At 38.4% G+C, this 25,508-nt stretch overlaps 1 protein-coding gene across 2 annotated transcripts in view; it reads right to left on the minus strand.

Moving 5' to 3' along the window:
- Nucleotides 1-1,020: 1,020 nt before the first annotated feature.
- Nucleotides 1,021-25,508, minus strand: part of NID1 (nidogen 1) — a 56,850-nt gene continuing 32,362 nt past the window's right edge. For both annotated transcript variants that reach the window (XM_085055511.1, XM_085055510.1), the window contains exons 11-20: nt 23,680-23,823; nt 22,796-22,918; nt 14,517-14,741; nt 13,729-13,901; nt 11,533-11,659; nt 8,098-8,269; nt 7,155-7,312; nt 5,617-5,740; nt 4,317-4,429; nt 1,021-2,859 (exon numbers count right to left, since the gene is read on the minus strand). In XM_085055511.1, the coding sequence (XP_084911637.1) occupies nt 2,738-2,859; nt 4,317-4,429; nt 5,617-5,740; nt 7,155-7,312; nt 8,098-8,269; nt 11,533-11,659; nt 13,729-13,901; nt 14,517-14,741; nt 22,796-22,918; nt 23,680-23,823 (1,481 nt within the window). In that variant the 3' untranslated portion in view covers nt 1,021-2,737. The remainder of the gene's footprint in view (nt 2,860-4,316; nt 4,430-5,616; nt 5,741-7,154; nt 7,313-8,097; nt 8,270-11,532; nt 11,660-13,728; nt 13,902-14,516; nt 14,742-22,795; nt 22,919-23,679; nt 23,824-25,508) is intronic.

Consider the following 25,508-nt stretch of genomic DNA (forward strand, 5'->3'; position numbering starts at 1 on the left):
CTGCTTCTGCTGGCCCCCCTTCCCTGAGGGAAGAGCTTTGCCCTTGCGGCACGTTGGCATTGAGCTACAACAGTTGAAGTTAGCACTAAGCATTAGCAGAGAAATAAAACATGATGCTACAGCTTTTTAAAAAATCCTAATTTTTAGGAACTGGAATGCTGAAGGTTGCTTTGAAGTTGTGCAATCTGCCACATCTACACCACTGACATGGATCTGTTGAAGCTTCCTCTCATCCAGTGTTACCTACTCCGAGATGTGATACCTAAATTACTCAGTCTAAAAACTCAGTCCACAGTAGTATTATTTCTCTCTTTGTGCTACAGACTATACAGAAGCTCACACATCAACACTAGGAGTTCTGCTGAGGTGTGTTTTCCTTGACATCTTTGTCATTGCTTTTTGATTTGCATCGAATTAGCTGACCAGTGTTTAGTAAATACATAACCATTGTAATGCACAAAGAGTGATATTGTGCTGATTCATATTTAAAGAAACATAAACCAATGCATATAGTCCAATTCCATGTGCAGTCCCCAGCACAGATCATCAGCAATCTCCTGTTGTAACTCCAAATGCCACCCTTTAGATCTCAGTAGTTCTCCTTGCAAAGCACACCCATCATTCAGCAACTTGGTACCAGGGCATCTTTGAACATAGGGACAAATTCTACCCCCTTTTAATCTTGTCCTTGTCCTATATTTTCACTAAGATAGAAGTCGGAAGTACAGGATAACTGAGTTATGCTTAATTGACAAAGGTAAATAAGAATTTACAACCAGCAAAAATATTGTGTCAAAACAAAGGAAGTTCTATGTTCTTCAAGCACTCTCATACATTTGTTTTGAAATATCCTACTGTTTCCAAAATACAAAAGCCCCAACAGCAGTTTTTTCCCTTATAATACTTCATCTTTAAAGAAAAGTACCATCACTAGATATGAGAGTTAGCTAAAACCCAGAACTCAACAGGAAAATACATTTGAGACACCACATATTAATTCCTTCTGCAGGCATGACATACTTTTTTTATAGAAAATAAAACCCAACTATTTTTATTGACTGTACTGTAGATACCTGTACAGAGTGTAAACTTTAATATTTCACCAGATATGTGAATACTTCTGGAGAAAGAGTTATCAAGCACCTTCATTTCAACAAATGTTTGATATTTACAGTAAGACATTCCTGACTAAGTGGATGAATAGAATGAATTAAAAGTTATAAAAAGTTATACAAAAAAATCTTTAAAATGTTTATATGTTTTGTTATTTTATGATAAATATACAATTAAAGAGGAAGATGTCACACAGCTAAGACTCAGGACTGGCTCCGTTTAAAACTGTCACTGTTGTGTCTGAAGAGGGAGTGAGGAAATGGGGATGTTAGCTTACTGCTCTGATCATGACACAGTGAAATGTGCTCTGGTAGGAGCCTCATAGGCCCTGTTTTGCTCTGCCACAGGTTGGTTTGCAGGCAACATTCCTTCCCAACACACAATGGGAAAACCAAACTTCACTCCCAGATTTGTACTGCTATTTTGACAAAAGAGTATGCATTTACATTTTCCCTCTCCAAACTTACTGGTGATGATGAAAACATCAACCTTGCTTTGATTTTCAGAACACCTTTTTGCTGTTACTGAACACTGGCACATAAATGGGGCATCACTATATTTTTATCTTCTAAGCACCCAGCCAGAGGTGAGCTTTCTGAAAACCAGATTTTTACCTACCATGGCTTCTCATGGTCTACAAAAAGGCATGGCATGGTTTGCTAAAGAAGAAAGATTGCTAAGATAGAATTGAGACACTGCTTTGAGGCTTACAGAATCAAATGTAGAAATACTATTTCAAAACATCTCAGGAAACAAATGTGACTATCTCTTTAAACCATTTGTCTCCCAATAAGCCAATATCCATTCTTTGATGAACTAACAGCACTTGTTCAAAATATCTTAATTTTGTTTAGTGGATTTTAGGGAACTACTCAGGAATCCACCTCAGACAGAAGAAAAAGAAATCTCTTAAAACCTAACAAAAAATTCAAATATATCCACTAAGCAGTGTTGATTATCTGTAACAAATCATGTGCTGTAGGAAAGGATAACATGAGCCTCACAGGATGAGAATTATGATCCTTACAATACATGGATAAAGTACTTCTGTAATACAAAAGCGACAAGTTGAGATTCAAGTTTTTGAAGTGAAAGCAATGTGGTTAGGCATTAAATATGTGATACTACTGGGTATTCCTACTCATCTGCTCATCCTTGGGACTCCCTGATTGTTTCTCAGCTACAGATTAGCCCTGCCACACATATAATGGGCTAAGCATACCACTACTGCAGATAACTGCTGCATACTCCAAGGTACAATTCAGTCTCAGGATCTGAGTAGTTCCACTCTCTTTACTCTGTTCTGTGTTTGCTACTTCAGCTTTGCCAAGAGGCACATCCTCCTTGTGTGGGACAGATGCAACTAAGGCCTCCACATTTACCTTTAAAAGCAAGGAGATAATATTAGAAGGAAAAAGGTGAAGTTGGACCCAACATGGGCAGCTCTGTCTTGCTTAACAGCTACAAAACAGCCTCTGCCTGTGTGTGTGTCTGCATATGTGCCTTGTGGCTTGCTGTCAGCAGCGTGAGCACTTATCTTTAGGGCCTGATTGTGTTGATAGGAGTGACTTGTTTACAGCACATTTCCAAAAGGTGTCTGCTGCTCTAAAGCTTATTTTAATGCTCAGTTTCTTTCTATACAATCTACTCCAACTGTATTGTCAGGGCAGCGGCAGGTACGGCCTCCTGGGGTAGCCAAGCAGAGGTGAGTGCAACCACCATTATTCACTGTGCAGTAGTTGTGTCCTGGGAAAAAAACCAGAGATACAAAACCTTAGAGAAAAACAAATGCAAATCCACAATAAAATCTGAAAAAGACACATACAAGAGATGTTAAGATTTATAGCTACACTAGGGAAACAAGCCATAATGAGATTAGGAGTGAAAGAATGCTATGCTTTGGGGAGATGAGGGTCACCACATCCCTTGTGTCAACTTGACATTCACATCAAAGAAAGATCAAGATATCAGGACAGAGTGAAAGAGGCAACATTAATCAGCTGGGCTGTTCCTGAAATAAACTGGCCACATGGTCACGGACATTAGAATGAAGAGAGAGTGAGTAAATAGAGAAGTACAATTTGTGGCGATAAAGTCCAAAATGCTACAGAACATCATCCTCAGATACCAACCATTAAAAAAACACAGGAATGATCCATGAAAAAAAACAAAGAAATAAATTGGTCGGGAAGTGTTAACATTAAAGAGTAAAATGAAAGAGAAGTCAGTGCCAGAAGCAGTGGCTCAGAGAGGAAAGGCATCCATCCAGAAAACCATTTGAAACAGACATATGACAAGAAAGAAATGACACCAAGGTTCTGAATATTATGGATATAAGCATGTACTCAGAGTACACAATGTTGTTTAGTTTTACACTGCCTACCAAAATGGAACTGTGAATTAACTACTAATAAAACTATAACTGATTTCTTAATTATGATATTTGAATGTATTTTTAAGCTCTGAGCCAAAACTTCCACTAAATTGCTTTTTTATTGCATATATTGAGTAATTTCAAGAGAAACTATCCTAAGAGATTTTTTAGTCCTAAACTAAAAATAGTACAATTCCTGTTATTTCAGCCATGTTGTAATAAAAAACAGTGAATGCTCCTCCTGTTATTTGTTAAGAACAACATAACTGCATAATGATACTGCTTCACAAAAAAAAATTATATTTCAAGGCTATCAGCTTCCTCTCTTCCTCTTTTCAACAGCATATCTGAAAAACTTAATATTCAACAGAGCAGAAAGGCCAGCTCAGTCCAGTCATTCTACCACCTGCTGTTTTCTGAACATTCCATTTTGAGAAACATTAAGGACATCTGGAAGATCATAATATTTCTGTAGTTTAAACTTAGTATGTGAATAAGACCCTGGCCATGAATATAGCATCTGATTTAGAAGATGATATATTAGCATTTTTGAGGTCAGATGATAATCTTAATCATACATGAGTCCTTTCACAAAGGACAGAGCAGGTCCCTTCTGCCCCTCATATTCTGGTTTCACGTGGCAATTACAACTGCTTTTATGAAAAAGAAATTAGGTGGCTTTTAATTTTTTACTAAACAGAAATCTAAGCACTAACCAGCTCTTCACTACCTAAATCAGTCGGCAGCTTATAAATGAGAGATGCTACCGAGTTCATTGATACAGTAAGGTGTTACACAGATGTAAAAACTTGAGAATCATCTGGATTACCTCCTGGGCACTGAGCAAAGGCTGTGGTGATTCCATAGAGGCGGGAGCGCTTGTGAGGCTGGAAGTTATCATTTTCTAATGAAATCATGCGATCCACTGCTACAACAGCATCCCTGCCATATGCAGAAGAAAATTTACAGAAGTGAGATGAAGGGGAAAGTCCAGGGGAAAACAAAACAGCACAACAAAAAAATAAACCAACCAGTCAAAAAATCAAAACAAAACCAAAAGTGGAGAAAATCTGAAGTTGCTTCTTTTTTACAATTATTAAGAGATACCAGAAGTAAAAATCTCCAAGACATCACCTTTCTTGGACAAACTTAGCATGTTATGACCTTCACTTTAAGCAGCTAAGAAATGTATCAGGGAAACATCTTAGTAATTTTGAAGGTATTTCCAACAAGGACAGTGTCCCTCTACAGGAGGGATGCATGTGTCAGCAGTTTGGACACATTTTTCACATTCTGCCCCTCTGACAAGTGTTGTGGTATAGCTGACATTGCAGCTGTTAAGCATAACAATTATGGACAATGTTGTATTTCAGGTGGAGACCGATCTCCAGAAGGAACAGAGCTAGTCATAGGCAATCCTTCCTTCCTAAGTATAAAAGGGCAGTCAAGTGACAGACCTGTAGCACACTGTTCCCCAAGCCTGTTCTAGAATAGCACTTCCCACCTGTTAGTTTCTAAATTGGAAATCCTCACAGTGAGCAATAGCTACTCCTGCTGCAATTGACAGAGGTATTTGGGTAGGAGTTTGCTGATAGAGCATATACAACCATTTAAATAAAGGAAAAATATTTATTTTAAAATGCAGGGACTGGATTTTTTTCCAGAAGGTAAAGTAAACCTCAAGTCTTGTTCATATGACAATGTTTTAGAGCATTTGGAATAAAGAAAGTGTCACCAAGATAGTGAACACCAGTTTTCCTTATTTTTGATTGAACATTCATATAATATAGGGCATAGAAAGCCCAGAGTGATGAATGTCTGCCCTCTACAATGCAGCAGCTATAAGAGAAACAAGTTACTGCCCACTCCTTTCCCAAAAACGTTCAGTGTAAAAAGCATTTTCTTCAAGAACAAATCACTATGCTAAAAAATGAAAACTCAGTTAACTGGCAGCATCAATAGGTCAACTCTACAGATCCACTCCACCCTGCATCAGCTATTGCCAGGAAAGCAACAAAAAAGGAATGTGTGAGAGGTCAGGCATGAGAAATGCAGTATATACTTCAGTTTCTACCAGAGAGAAAAAAAAATATTAAAGCACTCCATAATTTCTTTAGCAGATAATGTACCTTCTCCAGTCTGTATAGTATAAATTCTTCCCATAGCTTGTAACACCAAAAGGATACTGAATCCCTTCAACAATCTTTCGTCGACCAAGCTGATTAGGGTTCATGCATTCCAGCCTCTTGGTACCTGGGTGTAGGGAAACAATTAAGTCTTTGAATCAGAACAAAAGAGCTCTCATCATGGATGAAAGACAAGCACAAGTGTGTAAGAATGAACAGAGTAGAAAATCTTTCAGTGTGCTGCTTAATCAAAGCCTTCCTCCATGTCACATCTATGCATGTGCCAAAAATGGAATGGATAAGTACTTCAGTGCTAATGCTACCATACACACCACTGAAGTTAGAGAAACACAGATGTCCCATGCATCCATGGCCCGTGCTCACAAGGTCGGATTCCTGCTATGGATCTCTCCATTCTGGAGAGATACTTCAGCTGTTAACTAGTTCCACCTCCTCTGGAAGGCATTTTTGCAAAGTGTGTTTGGTGAGCATGTTCCTGAAATGTTTGCTGGGTTGGGCCATGAAGGTGAGACTTGAGGAAGAACATCTAACTCATAGATGCAGAGTGTGAAAAGGTCTAACTGCAAAACTACTACAGGCTGGGAGCACTGCTAATGAATATAAACACCTGTAGGTTTCTCCTGAGTAATGGATTTTAGAATTAGACAAAAAAGGAAAAGATGCAAATGTGAGAACAAGAAAGGAAGAGAGAGAATGTAACTAGCGATATCGGAAGGAGATACATTTGAAGGTTGGAGAAAGAGTCTTACAGTGAAAAAGAGAGATTGACCATTTTAGTTTATCCAAAACTTGAAAGGTGACTTGAAGTGTGAAAGCACCTCCACAGGAAGACATCTCTGCCAGAGTCTACAGGGTGAAAGACAGCGAGATGCCGAAAGAGGTAAAAATTAAATGAGAATTAAAAGCACACTTCCCCCCCACCCACTGGTAAGGCACTCTCACAAAACTAACTATGGGTTTGTGGCAGAACTTTCATCTCTTGATCTTTTAGGTGCATTGCTTTTTCAAGACTTGCTTCAGTCAAATATAAGCCAGACTTTGCCTCGGGTTACAGGCCTTAGAACAATAGTGCCAAGATGACATTCTGTAAGGCAGATTAGATAAATCTGTGGTATTTCTCTAGTCTTAAACAAACAACTTCTACAAATCCCTAAACCCTACATAAAAAAATAGCCACATACAAGACACACAGATATAAACCTGCTGCATTCCTAGAAAGTGTGGGATCAGAATTGAAATCCAGCTTGCACACAGTTGCATGTGAATGTGGTGGGTTTTTGGGTTTTTGTGTTTTGTTGTGTTTGGGTGTTGTTGGGTGTGGTTGGGTGGGTGGTGGTGGGGGGGTTTGTGTTGGGTGTTTTGGTTTTTGTGTGTTGTTTTTTTGTGGTGGTGTTTTTTGTTGTGTGTGTGTGTAGCAATGAATAAATCATTAAAGCGAAAAGATATGGCTGTGCATAATTTCAGGATTGGACACACTTACATTACTGCTATTATGAAGAAACATTTTAGCCCCTCTTTACCTGCATCTACCCAACAGAGCATTGAGGAATAAGGATCAAATGTCAGTCCATTTGGTAACCCAAGATCGTCTTTGACAAGAATTCTTCTGTTTGTGCCATCCATGTATGAAGTTTCTATTTTAGGAGCTTCTCTGTTCCAGTCAGTCCAATACAAGTTTCTTAGGAAGAAGAAAAAGGCAAGAGTTACGGCAAGGACTGATCTGAAAAGATTGTTGTAATTAAGAAAATGCTAAGAACACAAAAAGAACACACAGCTCATAAATCATTTAAATAAATAAGAAGCACTCTATTGCACTTCGATATGGAAGTAAAAAAAATGTAGTAAACATCTAGCAAATATACTTCCATTAAAAACAAAAGGAGGAAGCACAGGCATGAGAAGAAATGTTTTCTCTACATTGTTAAGCTTATGATCAAGATGCCAGCCAAAAAGACCTACATTGCAACAGTTCTGAGGGCCATTCAACATGTACATCTACATTTTGAGTTCTTCATATCACTTCCCATCATGTCTGGTCAGGCTAAAGTAAGAGCATTTGGCATACATTTGGGATCCATTCAAAACTATATTTTTCTTTTCAGTGTACCAAGTAAGCAACACACAATGGAATCAGAGTGGTTTATCCTCAGGGGAGACCCCCAGAGACGGCCATCGACTCTCTGATGTTTTACTATTAATAGCCATTTTTTAGTGGCAGGGATTTTTTCTATGGATGTACATTCTGTGCCTGAGAATTTGCATGGCCCCTCAATGGCACCTTTGTTGTTTACTCCTTAACACACATACAATTTACTCTAAGACAGAAGCCCATGATGCTTGACCTGAACTCAGTGCCCTACTCCAGTAGGGTCCTGCATGGAACACAGGTCTCTCCTCAATCTGTTAAATAAACAGATAAATAAAATGGAGCTTTGCACATATCTCTTGACAACACATCCATACCCTCTCACAGGATCCACGACAATTGCTCTGGGGTTCACCAAACCAGTGTCAAAAAGGATGCGACGCTGGCGCCCATCCAGCCTGGCCACTTCTATTCTATCCAGTTGAGAGTCAGTCCAGAAGATGTTGCGACCTAGATGATCTACAGCTATCCCTTCAGGGCTTCCCAAGTCTGCAGGAGAACAGAAAAAGACATTCCTAGGCATTATATTTATTCCCAATACAGTGTCAGCCTCATAAGGATAACCTTTAACGGTGGTAAGTTTTCTTCAATGTTCTCACTTTGGTCCAAGGAAAGCTACTTCATATCACTTTGAGGTAAAATGCATTTTACCTCAGAGTTTAAATACACCAAACTTTCACAAAGACATAGAATGAAAAGTTCCATACAGAACAAACTTGCCACACATAGAAACACAATTTGAAGGGGCAGACGTAGAAAGAGTTGATAACAGAGAAATGAACAGCAGAATCTTATTCTGACCCTCCTTAGAAGGCCATAAACTGGATTTTATAACCCTTAATATTTCTTCTTCTTTAATAGTAGCATACATGGAACCCCTCTAAAAGCTGAATTTATGCTAAGTTTACCCAATGCAACAATTAAACAAAATCGAACTCTATACACTAGAGGCAATGACACTAACTAACTGATGCAATCTAGATCTGGTTCTTTGTTTTTGCAGAGCAATTCTTTTTGGAACACAATTTAGTGCTGTATGCACACAGTTTTTCTTGGGCATTTAGTTGTTCCAAAAGCAACAGGAAATAGCAGATAATGACCTTACTGCTTTAGAGTTACTGATTTTTAACTTGGGTGTAGGATGCAGAAAAGATTTATAAAGTTTAATTCAGCCACTATGAGAAACTGCTCTGTTTTTGTCAAGGCTCATACATCCATTGAAAAAGAGCAGGCAGGCCGTGTGGAATGTAAGGCAAGTAAAATAAAAGAATTAAAGACAAGTTAAAAAAAAAAAAATTCAATTTCAGTTCCAAAAGGAAAGGAAAGAATTGTACATGGTCACTCAAAAAACAGAAGAAGTAACCCTTTATACCAGCCAGCTGTTGAAAAAAAAAACACCTTTTAATGCTGATCCACACACCTGTGGAATGTGGCCCGTTAGTCTCCTTTTAATTCTTAAGTTTATTTACTGACAGCCATTAAACAAACAGTATGTGACACAAGCAACCTTTCTGGAGAAAAGGCATTTGTCCCAGAACATTGGGTAGGGCTCTCTAGAATTTGCTACTGTGACTTTGCCATGAATAACAGCAGTTGCACAATACCAAAAGCATCCTCTGCTCTCCCACTCAAGTGGATTACATCCACCACTTAATCTGCACACATGACATTTTAGATTTATATTAATTGCTGAAGAGGTGGAAAGGAACAAACAAGATGTATCTCATTGTTTCTGACTCACATCTCATGGCTGGAGGGGAGGAGTGGTAAGCAAGAAAGTAAATGTCAATCAGGCATTTCTTTACTCCTCCCGAAGGCTCTTGGGCATATTTTGACTCAGTTATATCGACTTCACGTTACTGTCTTTATTTCTCTAAGTGCCTCTTTGGAGCTAAACTTGTCACCTGCAAGAAACCACTTCACATATACTTCAGACCCTCAAATGTTCCTACTTCTTTTCTTGCTAATGGCAGAGGCTGCAAAAGGTGGCCTCATTTTGAGGTGGTGGTGGCAACAGTCCCCAGTCTCTGGGATTAGAAACTTACTGACCAAATGGTAGTGAAGGAGCTCCCAGACTGTTTTAGGAAACAGAAGACAGTAGTAGGCAAAAGATTTGCTGTCATTGATTCCCAGGAGCCCCTGTTCCCTGACTAGTTTCCTTGTTTCAATTTCCTTATGTCAGCTATATGTTAGGAGATTTATAGCAGTCTAAAGTAAATGTCTCTTTTGTGTGGTTGATAATGAGCCAGAAAGAACTATTCCCCATGGAGAAAGTGGTAAGGGAATATTTAAGGGCTTCATTTATTGCCACTCTTTCCAGAGACACAAATATGTTGCTGCTGTATTGTCATCAGGCCTGATGCAGTCCCAGGCTCTGTCCCTGAGGGCACATTTGTACAGACATGCACAGCTGATACAACTCTAAGGAATTACAACAGAGGAAAGCTCTCCTGCCTAACCTGCCACACCACAGCTGCAGAGCTGAGAAAGCCTCCACAGCCTGTACAGCTGCAGGGATAAAGGAGACCTGGATGGGGCTCCACTATTAAAGTGTTTCTGCGAAGGACTACAACGTGGATCACAAGAGCTTTAAAAAAAACCCAACCAAAAATGTAGTGCATTCCACAAAAATACACATGAACTAAAGAAAGCAGCTGGAGCTCACAGGAGGAAGAAGGCAAAGATCAAAACAACACAAAAAAATTCTCAAGAGTCTTGTGAGGGGGAGGCATTTTCCTATTTAATGAAATTTTAAAGTTTCAGTTTTGGCCAGCATAGAAGATATCCATTTGAATGCTGAACATTAAATATTATTTTGGTCTGAATCCTTATTGAAATACCCATTAACATACAGAAAGTAAAATGCAACATCTCTCTCAGCCTCTTCAGGAAAAGCATTCATATCCTATGCAAACAACAGAACAACAGAATTCATGAGATATCTTTATACATATCTGCTATTTTTTACAGCAGATAAAACCCAGGAGGTTTCCATGTGGCATTGAAGTATCTTGAATTACCTTAAGTAATCAACCAAGTTTATCTAAAAGCCTTCAAAAATATTTTTCCAACAGTTAATACATTGCAAGAATTTTAATGCCTACACACACTCTCATTAGACAGACATTCATATCCATATAAAATTTTTAGCAATAGTATTTTCCCCCATTTTTTAAAGTGCAGATTCTGAAAAAAATTCATTAATAGTGCAAAGCAGAAATCTTTTCCCTGCAGAGTTTCTAAGTTGCACAGGCACGTGCTTGCACTACAGGTTAGAGTCCCTTTCAGATTAAATATGTTGGGTTGAAAAAAGAAGTTGTACAAAATACCTCAGCCATCAAGTGGTACAGAAATACAAACTGCATAACTGCTGGAATGGTTAGGGATGGCCTTAAGCTCTCCCTTTTTCCTTCCTAGGACAATGGTAGGGTCCAAGCCACCCCCGTCTGTCTGCCAAGGAAAAGAGAGCAGGAGTTCTCTTCAACCTCCATGCTCACCAGTCCTTTCTCAGTAGACAAGCAGCTGTCAGGCATAGATCAGGAGAGAAAAAAATGCTACATATAACCAAATCTCACCTATCCAGCACCTACCTTGCTTGCCAGAACAAAACACAGATACCCTCAGATGGCATTTCATATTAACATATAAACACAACTCTTAGCTCAGCTCAGGCAACATCTAGGAAGTACGTATTACTAATTCAAATTCAAGTCTCTAACACCAATCCTAGGGAGAAGCAAGAGAAAGAATACCTGTTTTGATCAGGGTTGTTGGCTCCCCACCATGTAGGCTGGCCCTGCTGATCGAAGGGCCACTGATGTCTGTCCAATAAACCATCTTGTCCACACAGTCATAAGCAACTCCAATAACAACTTTTTCCTGTTGGATGACAAGCAAGTTAGATTAGCCTCAGATAAACTATAATTACTCAGCAGCAGTACTAGCTTATGGTTTTAAGTCTCAAGCCTGAAAGAACCAAAATTCTTGAGGAAAGGTGGGAGATTGGGAGGATAGGCTGAGAAAATCTTTGTGTGACAGTCATTGTCAAATATGTTAGAAAAATACTTTTAGTAAAAAGTCCCTTTTAACTAGCAGATGCTGTTCAACACTATTTCAAAGAAACATCGGAGATACTAGTACTGAACAGTTTTTGTCTGACTTCTACAACTTCACCTGCATATCCATCTAAAGAAAGTTAATGTTGACATTTTACTGTGCTACCCCTTCATGTACTTTTTTCCTCTCATTCTTTCCCTTAAAGGGGCAATAGTGACTTCTATCAAATCTGACTTGCACTGACATCCAAGTCATGCATTATGACTGTGATTCAGCATTGCAACCTATGTAGCACTATTTGAGTCTAAAAAGTTCTGGCAAAGTAAGGTTTTAAAATAAAAGCTTAAACAAGTAGCACATAGATCATATTCTGGTGTTTAGATTGTTTTGCAAACCACAAAATTAATGTACACTGATGAATAGGTGCATCTGTTCATTCTGGTGGAATGAACATTCTGGTGGAAAGAATATTCTCAGCAACAAGAAACATTTACGTACAATTTTTCAGGCAGAAAAGATAGGACTAGAGTTTGAGTTTAGAGATCAAAATCCCTCCTCTAGGCAAATCAAAGAGATTTTCAGGGTAAAGCAATAGTTGTACATGGATTCCCAACTCTATCACTGATGCTGCTTTTGCAACAAAACTTCTTAGAATGATGTTCCAAACCCATGATTTAAAACAGATGTACTTATTCATCAGTGTACATTAATTCTGTGGGTTGCAAAACAATCTAAATACCTCTAGTGTCACTTTGCAAATACACAACACAGACAACACAAAGTCAACAGTGCTAGCAGAGACAAAGTTTTATTTTAATTGAAAATTTCAAGGAAGAATTGCATCTTATCTCTTGGAAGTTCTTACCTGAAGATACTTCTAATTCATTAATTTAAGCTAGATCAAGTAAATAATAAGACTAGGTGACAAGTATTCAGAATCATGTCTCTTTCAGCCTTATTACACCATTTTTTACACAGCATTTTACGTTTTCCACATTATTGCAGCAGCACTTCACATAAGGGACAAAACCTTGCTTTTGCCCTTACATCACAGCAATTCATGGTACTATTTACTGAAGTGAATCTGTGTAATTTAGCCAGTATTTGATTTACTAAATACTTAGTGTAATATATATAAGTAAGAGGTCAGCATGCTACTTGATATTGCCATCTATTATAAATAAAGTAACACTGGAATGAAAACAGAAATCCTAGGCCTCAGGCAAAACAAATGAATGTGATAAAACTGCCAGTGAAAAGGGCTGTCGTGATACAGGTGGTGGAAAAGAGAGGTTCTCAGCATCAGGGATTCATTTTCTAGGAAAAAAGATTCTCAAGACAGTAGTAAGAAGCTTGGGAAAAAGATCTACCACCCACTGGGGCTACACATGGTGAAGGAAGCAAAAAAAAAGAAGAAAGAAAAATATTTTTGCTGCAAGAAGTGCAGCAAACTGACTGAAAAAGCCAGGAATAGATTAAAACTTAAGAAAAAACTTTGAGGGAGTAGGAATGGAAAAAAGGCCTCTCCACATACTGCTATTGTAGGTCTCTTAAACCTCTATACCAGAGTCAGAAAGATAATAGAAGTCTGAATAGAAAGGAGTTTATATGGTAAGATGCTGGAGGCATGTGAGATTAGATTTTTGTCTTGTGAGATATTGTAAACCATTCTTTAAAGGGAAATAATTATTTTTTCTATAGCTTAGGTCTGAGATTTTTGAGTTGTCAAAAATCAGGAATTTTCAGTGACAAATTGATGGCATACTGAAATATCAATCAAGAATAAAATAGAGTTTCCAACTTAAATTATCAAGGTAAGTAGACAAACAGAAGCTTTCATCTTCGTCATGGATCTTCTAAAAAACATGGACTTAGTATAGCAAGTTACTTACTGGAATATGCAAGAGTGCTTTTGCACCGTTTTTCCTCATATTGTTTCCCTCTAGTGGAACATGTTCAATTTTACCGCTTTGGGCAAAGAGCAAGTGTGTTCCTGGCGGCAGTGGCACTGTGTCTGGTCGAACAGAAGGCCCAATGACAACAGGAGGAGCGGCTGTGCTCAGACCTTGGTAATAGAGAAAGAAACAGATGGGGGAAAAACTGGCTTGTACAGCACAACAAAGCTCCTTATTATTTGCAGAGAGACAATTACCGTCAGACTTCTTAGAAGGAAACAGCCCTATAAGCAGACACTAATAACTATAATCAGATGCAGAAAGCTTCTGAAATTTTCCCCTTGGCTGACAGAGAAGAGCAATTGACATAATATGTCTTTTCATCTTTGGCTCTGTAATTGCTCTTTCCTTCAAATGTTTAGAAAAATCCATTTTATTTTGCAGCTGAAGTGAGGAAGACGTAGGAAGGAACATCCTTCACTTCCTGAGGCAAGTCAGCTATTACAGCTCCCAGAGGGCAGAGACTATCTGGGCCTCTCACCATTTTAAGGAAAGGAAGCTGGAAAACCTTATTCAGAAGCTTACCACAGCTGTCCAGATGCCCTGGCTGAAGGAAAAGTGTTGGAGTCATTGAAGGACATGAGACACACCATCGCTGGGACAGCAGAAACCTGCATTGTTCCAAGTCGGTGCTGTATCTCAGGGAAGGACTAAGCCCCTCATTTGGGAGACAGTGCACTCGGGTGGAGAGATACCCACAAGAAACACCTGCATCAGCCACTTACATGGTGGTCGAACTCCTGGACCGCTTCTGGTGCCATCAATCTCATTTCCATCCCTATCCACACACCAACAATATCCACTGATGGAATGGCACTGAGTGGGTAGGTAATTCCCATGCTCATCACATTGGGGAATGAAGTGACCAACTCTTACATCCCTCGGGTAGAAAGCACCTCCACTGCCAAGAGCTACTTCTCGTTCATGCTGGCATTTGGTCTTTTCTACTTCTGGGGGGAAAAAAACCAACAGAACAAAACAAACCCCAGTGAGTACTTCTGTTTTAGCTAGTAACTACAGTCTATTAACAGTTAGCATATGCTGACCACTTATACATGAGCATTCTTACCTCTAGTGGAACATGGCACTGTTACAAACCTTGAAGGCATATGCCTTCAGCACAGCTTCAACAAATCTACCGTATTTAAGTGTGACGCATTCGCCTTAAACTTATTTTATCTTTCACTGGCTAGTTTAAAAGAGAACAACCAGGTCCCCTGCATCTTCCTTCATTAAAGGGTCATAAACAGAAGCTGGAAAACACAGTCGTTCTCCTTGAGGCAGATGAGCAAGAACAATGTGTCTGACTTTTGAACCTGATGTCTACTCACTGGCAATTATCCATCAGCCTTAAAATGTGACTAATTAGACAGATCCTACAGTAACTTAGCATTACAAAGAAACCTTCAAAGTCGAGATTCACTCCAAAGCCACAAGAGAAAACCACAGCATGAGGCAGATGACAAATTCTCTACAGATCTTAGGAAGTGAAGCAACTCATTGCTATGATGTATATTAGGTTTTTAAAGTCCAGTCATGAAGTTTGAGCACTCATTTGATTCTTCTGGATCTAAGAAAGGAGTTGGAGGGACAGGTTGTCCAGTCCCTGGTGGAGCACAGAGAAACATACCATGCACATTGGCTACACCACATGCATATATATTTCTGTAGAAACTACAGAGCAAAAAAACTTTTCAGATTATCAGGATATTCAGGAATCTAGCTCTTTATGTTTCCATTTTACAAAACAGTCTGAACTAAAATACACATCTTCCTACTGTATTATCTATCAGGCAGTGGGGAAAGTCATCTGGATCAATATATCTTCTAGAAGCAAAACAACGTAACGAAATTAAAATGATACAATAAATATAATATATTTCCTTCTCCAGACAAAGAAATCTGGTTTTACCATACACTTGAGATCCTGGAGAGAAAAAGATGTAATTAGGGGAGAGTATCAATGATACCTCATCAGTGATTGCTACAGGCATTTAGAAATACTTAGCACAAACTGTCTGCTGAAGAGTCTCTAATATTACACTTCCACTTATTCCTTTCCTTGTTTTTCATTGCCTGGTAGACATCATTAGTTTTGTGCGGCTCAGACTAGACCGACCCCAGCTGAGCAAAAAGCTAATCCCGCACATCTACAGACTGTTGTGGAGTAAATCACACAAAATCAAAAAAGAAGGGAGGTTTTTATTATTAGTATTTAAACTAGTTATGCAAGCAAAAACTCTGGACAAGTTTCATGCACCTGGACATAATTAGAGAAATATAAATGACTGGAGAACAGCTCACTGAACAACTGAAATACTTGGCATCAGTTTTAATGTGGGCGGTGGAGAGCCTTGAATCAACCTACAAAACCAGCCCCTGTGGGAAGGCCTCTGTTATCTGTCTGAAAATTTTTTTTCATGTATTCAGTGTACTATGTAGTGTGCAGGTAAAAGAAATGTTAATTCCAGCAAGCTGGTTTTGCCCCAGGTTTTTTAATTCTAAACTCTCATTATATGCACTGCTCATGGGAGAAAGCAGGGGAAAGAGAGAGTATTGGTAAACTGTCCCCCACGCACATTTTTCTCCAGTGCAGAAAAAAATTCATAATAGCATTCCTATTTAACTCCTCCTCAGCAGGATATTAAAAAAAGGTTGAAGCTGATCTTTTTTTCCTTCCCCTTGGAAACTCTTAAAATTAGCATATATATACCAACAGTTTACAATTGTTTTAATCAATATTCTTAAAGAAAATGAATTAGCAATATGAATTATGCAAAGGACAGTGTATACACTCCTCAATAGAACCCAGTGGTTACACATAAAATATACTAGTGTTATTGGTAACTTGAAATATCAATTTCTGTTCTAATTTCAAGGCAATGCTCGCATTTATATCTGCAGATTTTATACAGGAATTCTGATTGCATTTTTGAAGAGAACTTATCTTGCAATTACCAAGACCAATCTCACAAATGGCCTGCTTATGCACTTAGCAACACTAAAGTCAAGAGACTTGTCAAACAAAATAATTTTCAAAATTAGTACGGAATTTCTAGAAGGCGGAGCACATGATTGGCTATTTCTAAAAAATCCATCAATGCTGAATCTTTGCTTGTGTAAAAATATTTGCAAGTACCCTACTGTCACTCACTTTTAGGAATAACTGTGTATTTCACTGCTTCTTTGCTCATGAAAATCCCTTATACTGGTGATCACTTTATTAACAGTATCGAGTACAACAAAAATCTATGTTAAACAGATATTCTGAAAAAGAATAAAGCCAGTGTTACTATGTTCATCTGTGCTGACTTGTGGCTAGCACAGGTCTTTCTCGTGAGAACATTCTGCTGTGTTTCATAAACAAAGATTAAGTCTGGATGTTTTTCAAACAGTGTCTCGAGACTTGGACAGTTCAGGCCTGGCCAGTTAGGCCTAGCGGGAGGTTTCTGACTGGCCAATCTGGGTGACCTCTGAAAAGTCTATATATATACGGAAATCAAAATAATAAACGCTTTTCTTGCTACACTGAGAACTGGGGTCCTTTTCTCTGCTAGCGGCTCAACAGCGACACTGACTCAATCATTTTAGCCCATCTTTCAACATTTTGTTTTGACTCCCTAATATGAGTTTAACCAATATTAAAACTTATAAACCAAACAAGTCACTAAATAGAAGGACAGTTCAACCAAGCACTTGGAATCCATTCTCCATTTTTTTCTCCTTATCTCTGAATCACGACCAGGATTACTATGCTTACAGTTTAGAGGCACCTGAAGAAATGTGAGTTGAAACCCAGCCCAGTGCTGGAGCCTATGAACAATGAAGGCACAATAATCTTGGATAGAAATGACAGTGGGTTGAGATAGCCTGCTTACACTGCTTATACTGCCTTACCTTTTACTCTGTGGGGTTAAGAGGAGATGCTCTGATTTTGCAAGTTTTAAATTGCATTAATTACCTGTCTGAAATTAGGCTAGCTATGACAGAGTTCGAAAGATGAGATTGACACAGAAAATAAATCACATTGCCTGCCTTGATGAGCTAACAGTACAAGTTAGACAAAACAGGTACCAAGAAATGGCATATATTTGGGTAGTACAAGGGCTACTTTGTAAGCCAGCTTCCAGACACAAACCTGAGAGCCAGTAAGTTTTCTTCACTACTGAAGTGATTTCTTAGAGATTCTGCCTGTAATATATACACTGTAATATTTCATCCATTCAAGACTCTTCAAAGATACAGAACAATTAACATTAGGATAATTCTCTGATCTTGTGATTGGCATGAAGAAAACATCCATTAAATACAACAGTTAGTGCCAAGAGCAAATAACATCTACCTGGTGTAATGGTGCTGTGCTGTTACATCTACTACTGCACCTGACTGTCAAAAACGGAAAACAAGCCATGCCTATTTCAAGGCTCCATATTCAGGGATTACTGGCCCCGATTTTCAGAGCTTCTTACCATTCTTGAAACCCACACTTGAAAGCTAAGGCAAATGAACATGTCAATGATAAGAAACATGGTATACACCAGGATTAGTTCATTCTGCCAGAGATGAAACAACCAGTAAAAGCAGGACCTAGGTAATCTTTGGTGATGAAAGAAAGTAGGGGTGACAGCAGCCTTGCACTAGCAGCAGGATCAAGTTGCAGTATTTTCCAGTGTATGCATTTAATCACTACTGATCAGCATTTGCTGTAAAGTTGAGTAAAACCACATCCTCACTGGATTTTGGTGCTGTTGATGCTTGACTGCTAAAGTTAATACACTGACCTAATAGCTTTGTGTTTTCCTATGGCACTCCACTTATGCCCACAGGATAGTATTAGTTTTGAAATTAACCATTTAATTTGGTAAATAATTAAAAATGGTAGGAAATAATCTGAGTCAGTAGCCAAATGTCATGAAGTAGTGGTATCTTCAGTAAATTCCCATATTACATTAGTCTTGGTTTTAAATTTCCTTATTAAGAAATTTAATTCCATCATTTGGATTCCAGAGGAAGATATACAACCACAGGCTGCATCATTTGTGGAAGTGAAACAGACCACAAAACATGAGAAGGACAGGATGTAAATGTAAAGTTACACTTCTTGGAACACACTGTGTAGACAAGCCTCTAAAGATAGACTTATCTTTGAAACTACAACCTGAAAAATCTATCAGCAGATCACAGCTCAGTCCTGCAGGGATTGTGAGAGGGTATAAAGAGTTCAACATACACACAAGGAACAACATAGAGGTATAGAGAAGAACATGAGGCTGGGGAGATGATTCAAGAAATACTGGGTCCAGTTCCAGCAACCACAGTTCAAAAGAATACTGAAAAATTGAATGAATGTACAGAAAAATGCTCCTAAGATAGAAGCTGTAGAACAGAACATAAATCAAAGGTGCAACGAAGAATTTGTGCTCCATGGAACACTTTACAAGTCAGACTAGATACACAGAATGGTGCATCCTGAACTTCAGCTAAATGTATATATTTCTTCAGAAAAAACAATTTGTATTTAATGTGTTTAAATGGGTTTTTTTTAGTTGATCCATAAATTACCAGTAAAAATCTGGAATTTAAAAGTCACCGAAATATATTATGTAATTTGTAAAAATGAAAGTGTAAGTAGCATGAATATGGAAATGAGATGAAAAACATACATGTAAACATTTCTCACATATGTGAAGAAAAAAACAGAAGGGAGAAAAAAACAAACTAGAGCCATATACAAATATTCAAGGTATTTTTTGGTCAAAGAGGAATGCTCTTGCAGCAGCACTGCAGAAAATTATTTATGGACTTTTCTAAAAAAATATGGAAGCTGAGTAAAATGATGAGAAACTGAGATGTATGGACTTCTTCAATGACCTATATTGACATTTTTAGTTGCTGTTCTTAGATGTTGGAGAAAAAAAGATAAATTAAAAACCCAAATGAAAAGACTTCCCTTTGTCTCTTTATTTGCCCTTGTAATTCCTCACTTACAGTTTTATCCTGCTAAGTGTGTTTCTCCTGTGAAACCAATTGCATACAGATGATCAGAGAGTAGCTCTTAACAGTTCCTAGTTCCAAGAATCTAGGCTTGTTTCTGTTTAGTAAACAGTGTCTGGGGTCTGCAGGGGTAGAAACACTCAGACATCTGGTTTTTTTGAAATGAAAAAATGAAGCGTGAAGAAATAATGAAGTACAGATTTTCTTAATAGCTGGGAGCAGCAGGACATTCCAGCATCACTAACTCTTTCACTGACCTACTGGTTCACTCCTACAGACGTTTCCATGTGTGTGACTCAAATCCATTTTTCTTGTTAGTGTATTTGTTTCAAGAGTTGCCGTTGAGATTTAACTGTAGGTTTCATGTAGTAATAAAGACATCAAACAAGCAAGTAATTGTACTCATGGGTTGGAACAGAGAACAACAAAAAGAACTAAGTATTTGGATGAATGAAACTTTCCATGCTATTAACAACCAGGAAAAACTTCAGTTACTACACTGAGGCTTATTAAATCAAAACCTTAGTGGGTAAAGGGGAAGAAAGGGTCTCTAATTAGAGCTGAATACAATACAGTCTCCTCTGCAATCTCCATTCTGAAGCAACTTACTTTACAAATCGAGTGCTAGAGTAAACTAAAGTAGTTCTGTGAGGCTTCAGAAAGTATAGTTTGTTTGTATCTCCTGGTGATTATTAACTGCCAGATCCATCCATTCCAGAAGCACTAAAGCTTTAGCAACAGATGACACCCCAAGGGCAGCTATTGTTCTATTAACTCTAAGAAGGGAGCAGTCACTAAATTGTAAACATTGCCATTGCTGCAGACTAGATGAGCAACACAGATACTTTGAATTTCAGTCACAATTCAGGAAAAGCGAGACTTCTTATGTACACAGATTTTTTTTCTGCTCAGAACATTTAAATGAGCAGAGATAGTTGATAGAAGTGTTTCTAAAAGTCTGTCTTCTACTGGTAATATAAAACAGTATTAAAAAAAGTCAATGAGGTATATATATGAAGACTAACAAAATGTATCAGATCCCTACCCACTAAAACAGTAGATACAAAACCCTTAAAAATATTTTGTTTCTACTATTCAAATTGTGGCATGGAAAGCTCACCATCCAAGATACAATTGTATTGAGTACAGAAAGTGAAGAAGTGTACAGGATAAGTAGCAAAAATGAAAGTTACGACAAAATAATACCATGAGCTTAGCAGTTTTGTAGACACACTAACCACTGCATAAGAAAAGGTGTTCTTAACACACAAAAAAACCCCACTTAGGTAAATCATCACATATACTCTGAAGAAATTAACTGCGGCCTTGTAACAAAGTTAATTGGTTGATTTCAAATATTAGTCTATTAAACCACCTGTTTCATCTATAAAGGGCATGTGGCAGACATGAAAACAATGTTTTTGCCTCTACAATGCTGCCTGAAGAACTGGAAGCTTTAATGTTTGATTTTTTTCAAGTTATTCACATCAAGTTTCTCTTCTAGGAGAAATAATTCTGTTTTTATCAGCTGGGTAGTTAGCTAAATATTTTGACATAGGCCATAAAACACCAGGTAGTTCTTCATTCATCTGGCACTAAAAGGAAAATACACATGGGTGATCATGCATGAAATGTTAGTTAAAAATTATATTGAAAGACTGACAAAGTGGCAAAAGCTAGGCCTCAGAATTAAACACTTCAAAACCTCCTACAATTTACCTACTATATAAAAATCTACAAGCACTGGGTGATTTCACGTAACATGTGCTACTGTGCACATGGTGACATGTCATGTAAATATGATCTAAAGCCAGAAACAACTTTGTGATTTTTTTTCTTTCCTCTGTGCAATCCTTTGCCTTTTGGTTTTAGAAACTGAACATCCAATTGTGAAAACAGCAACAACAAAAGAAAAAGTAAAGAAATACAGAATTAGAGAATATAGAGGCAAAATAGAGATATTAGGTTTCAGGTAGTAATATTAGGCCACACAGACAAGCACTTTTAAGCAAGCATATCCACTATTAAAATAAAAATATAAACAATCCAACCATAAACCCCAAACACCTTCTTTCCTTTTGAACCTAGGATATTCTTCTTACTCTTGACTGCACAGTTGGAGTTTCAGTCTATTAAGAAATGCCCAACAGCAAGAATCTTCGAGGAAGAAGAATTGGGTTTGAATATACTGAAAAGTTAGGCTTTAGTTCCTGAATGAAAGCATTCACCAGTCCACAAAATCTGAGTGCTGTCCCATAGGCTTGTCATGCTGTTGAATTAAAGTAAAATAACAATGCTACTTTGTGCTCCAGAGTTCCCTACTGTCTTTCTTTTCTTTTCTTTTTGTTCCTTTGTTTGTTTTTGTTTTCTTTTTTTTAAGCATACCTTCAAGATGAGTTTTATACTTCAAGCCTCAAAGTACAATGGAGAAACAGAAGTGCAAGAGGATAAAGAACTTTCTGCTGAATAGAGAATAAACTGGGTGAATGCAGAAATAAGTAACTGCCTGCTGGAAACTGTAGTCTTTCTAAACCACAGGCTCTATGTGGCATGTAGGCATCTAGATCTCACTGCAGACAAGAATCTTATGATTTTGGTCTCATTTTTCACTTTTCGCCTGTAAATATTGCATTTGTTTGCATTGCCAATGATTCCAGATGTTTTATGGTAAGTGATTACTGAGTATGCAAACCAAATTCTCCCCACAGTCAAACCTTTACACAAGGCAACTTCAAAAGATAGCATCAGCTTGGGGCTGAAACTGTTGAGGATAGAATAAACAAAACATAAAATGGGACATTGAATAGGATACCATGGAAAAGTGACACCAGTCAAGATACAAGTTTTGACACAAGCTTGGTTAAGTCCCAAACTTGAAAAACCTGAGAATCACAAAGACACTAATGTGGCAGTAGACATTTTGTTTCAGAAGGGAACCAATTTAAGATATATATCCTCCAAATCCCAAATTATATTTCTGGTCCAATTTTCAAGAACTATAGAATTTTACCTCCTAACACACATCGGAAACCATCCCCACGATAACCTGCCTTACAGTGGCAGCTGAAGGACCCAGGAGTGTTGTAGCAGAAAGCGTCAGGATGACAGTGGCCCTGTTGACATTCATCTACATCTGTAAAAGAAAAGATCAGTCTCGAGTGACTGTTCCTCCTGATGGACAAATCAGAGTTGTGAAATAAAGTACAAACCTGCCACATTTTCAGGCTCCTATTAGGGTATCTGATTGGACATACAGACAGTTCTTTGGAAGTACATCTAGTCCAGAAATACAAAGGAGAAAAAAAAAGGAGGGTGGTGGAAGGGGTGGGGGGGAAGCATGCTTGTATTTTAGATTCTGTATTTCAGCAAATCCCAGCACCCTGTTATTCCAAAGAGTAATAGACATTATTAACTCACTCAGTATTTTAAATGTACATGCCCATATTTCCCAGAGAAATTACTTAATACAGCAAGAAAAGTAGGATTTGGCTAGCAATGTTTCCAATGCGTAGTTAGGTAAAGTTACTCCCCCACTGCACTCACACTGACATGAAACAGAATGTGAATTTTTTTACATAGCCTGGGCATTTTGTTCCGTCACTTCAGTAATTTAAACCAATACAGTGCTAACAGTGGCAGCAGACAGATCTGCAGCTGCAACTACTGAGGTTTCTGCAGTTATCTCATCTTGGAGCTTCTATAGACCAAATATTGAAGAGAGAATTTGAAAGTGAGGGGAAGAAAAGACAAATGCTTAATAAAAATGCCTAGCTGAGGGACTTAAACTATGAAATTTCCTACTTGAAATCCTACTGTAAATACAGGACACAGTAAAGGCCAGCACAGTTGTGCAATAAAGAGTATAAAAGCGCTAAAACAAATGGTTCTACTCACCCTCACAGGCATGCCCATCTCCGGAAAAGCCAGGGAGGCACGTGCAGACATAGGCAGACCCTCCAGTGTACACACACTGAGCACGCTGAGGAATGTCACAGTTGTGTGTGCCCATCTGGCAGTGGTTTACCACATACTCAACAGCTGCAGGTTAAATGTATATAAGAGTGGAGATGAAAATCCGAACTTATCTTCACACAGTCTAAGCCTCATAGTAAGTTCATATGAGAGAAGAACAACTGTGAAAGTTTACAGAACAGAAAGGAAACTGAGGGGGGATTGCTCTGGGGATTGGGGGTTGTTTTTGTTTTCGTTTTGTTTTTGTTTTGTTTTGTTTTTGTTTTGTTGGTTTTTTGGGGTTTTTTTGCCAAAATCTCCCCTTTCACTGGTGTTAAATCTTATTAATGTTTCACAATGAATTGACTGTCCTCAGCACCTCATAGAAGCTTGTTAACATAGAAGAGGGCAGAAAGGCTACGATAGATCCCAATATCCATAAAAGCTTTGTTTATGAAGAGGAGTCCTGAATGAAGAAACATAAGGCATCTGACAGAGCTACCTCACATGCTAGCTAAGTGGCCAGTTCACTGCACTGGGAATTACTTAGATGACCTGCTACACTAACCTAGCACTGACCCAGGGCTGCTGTCACTTGGCAGAAAATAGGAGCTGTGACTCACTCAGTGAGAGATAAACACATTTGTCCACTACTGGAGACATCTGGGACCAGACCTGCAGCTTTTCATAACTCTCATGTTGACAGCAGTGACTCCAAAAGCACTGCACTACTTTACACACAAATTGTTTCTGGAAGTTGTTGGAGCTCTGCCTATGCTTACCTGTTATGTCAGAAAACAGGAAAGGAAACCATGGTGCTTGAAATAGGAAGAGGTAAAATACTACAAGAATTTGGGGCCTAAAAATAGAGTGTCCAGTGTGCACATCTAGGAAAAGACTTCCAGCTGCTGTGACACTGAGACTCTCTACACAATTCTTACGAGGAGTTGACAGGGGGCCAAGACAAGACTCTACAATGTTCCTTTCATCACAGTACACAGATGGAAACTACCACAGTGTCAGCAGGGAAATAACAAAAATCTTCTACTAGAGCCATATCTGGCAACACTAATTTTTTGTTTCTCTGGAGGAAATGACATCATTGTTAGAATCATTAATGTCTTTGATGAAGTAAGTTTTAGATTACAAAATAATTAATTAAGAACAGCATTATAAATGCATAAGTTAAGAACTGGAGCACAAAGGGAGTCTCCAAGTCCTCCTCTTTCTCATCCTACAAATAGGGGAACAGGATTTATTTACAACTCTCTTCTAAAGCTATCCAGTGAATCACATAGCTGGTATGAAACAAAATGCTAGCTCCAAAAAAGCTGAGTCAGAACTGCCATCCCAGAGCAACTTGCAAAAGCACAGAGGGTTGCTCTTGCCCCTTCTGGGGTTCAAATTGTCTGTAGGTTATAAAACCCTCCACTGTGTAAAGATTACCATGACATTTATTTTCAATCTCTTGGGAAACTAGAGTTTATCTTCTCTCTCTTCAGGCTTACAAATGCAATTTGGTTTTGCTTGAAGGAAGGGATCAAACTGAAATCCTTCAAGCTAGGCAAGGAATCACTTTGCACTTGCTAAAAGTGAAACATCAGCTTCGTGAGAAAGCAGTAGAGTGAAGCTGGTGAGGTCATGGCTGGAGGGAAGAATGTTCCCTTTCAGGTCCAAGTCACAAAAGTGAAGTGTTGGACATAAGAGAAGGAACATAAATCTGTTCTTCCACATCTCACCCTATCCCTCCCAGTGGTCTTGGTAGAAGAAGC

Source organism: Lichenostomus cassidix, chromosome 3 (genome assembly GCF_008360975.1).
Source record: "Lichenostomus cassidix isolate B80296 chromosome 3, HeHo_3.0, whole genome shotgun sequence".
In the NCBI taxonomy this organism is placed as follows: domain Eukaryota; kingdom Metazoa; phylum Chordata; class Aves; order Passeriformes; family Meliphagidae; genus Lichenostomus; species Lichenostomus cassidix.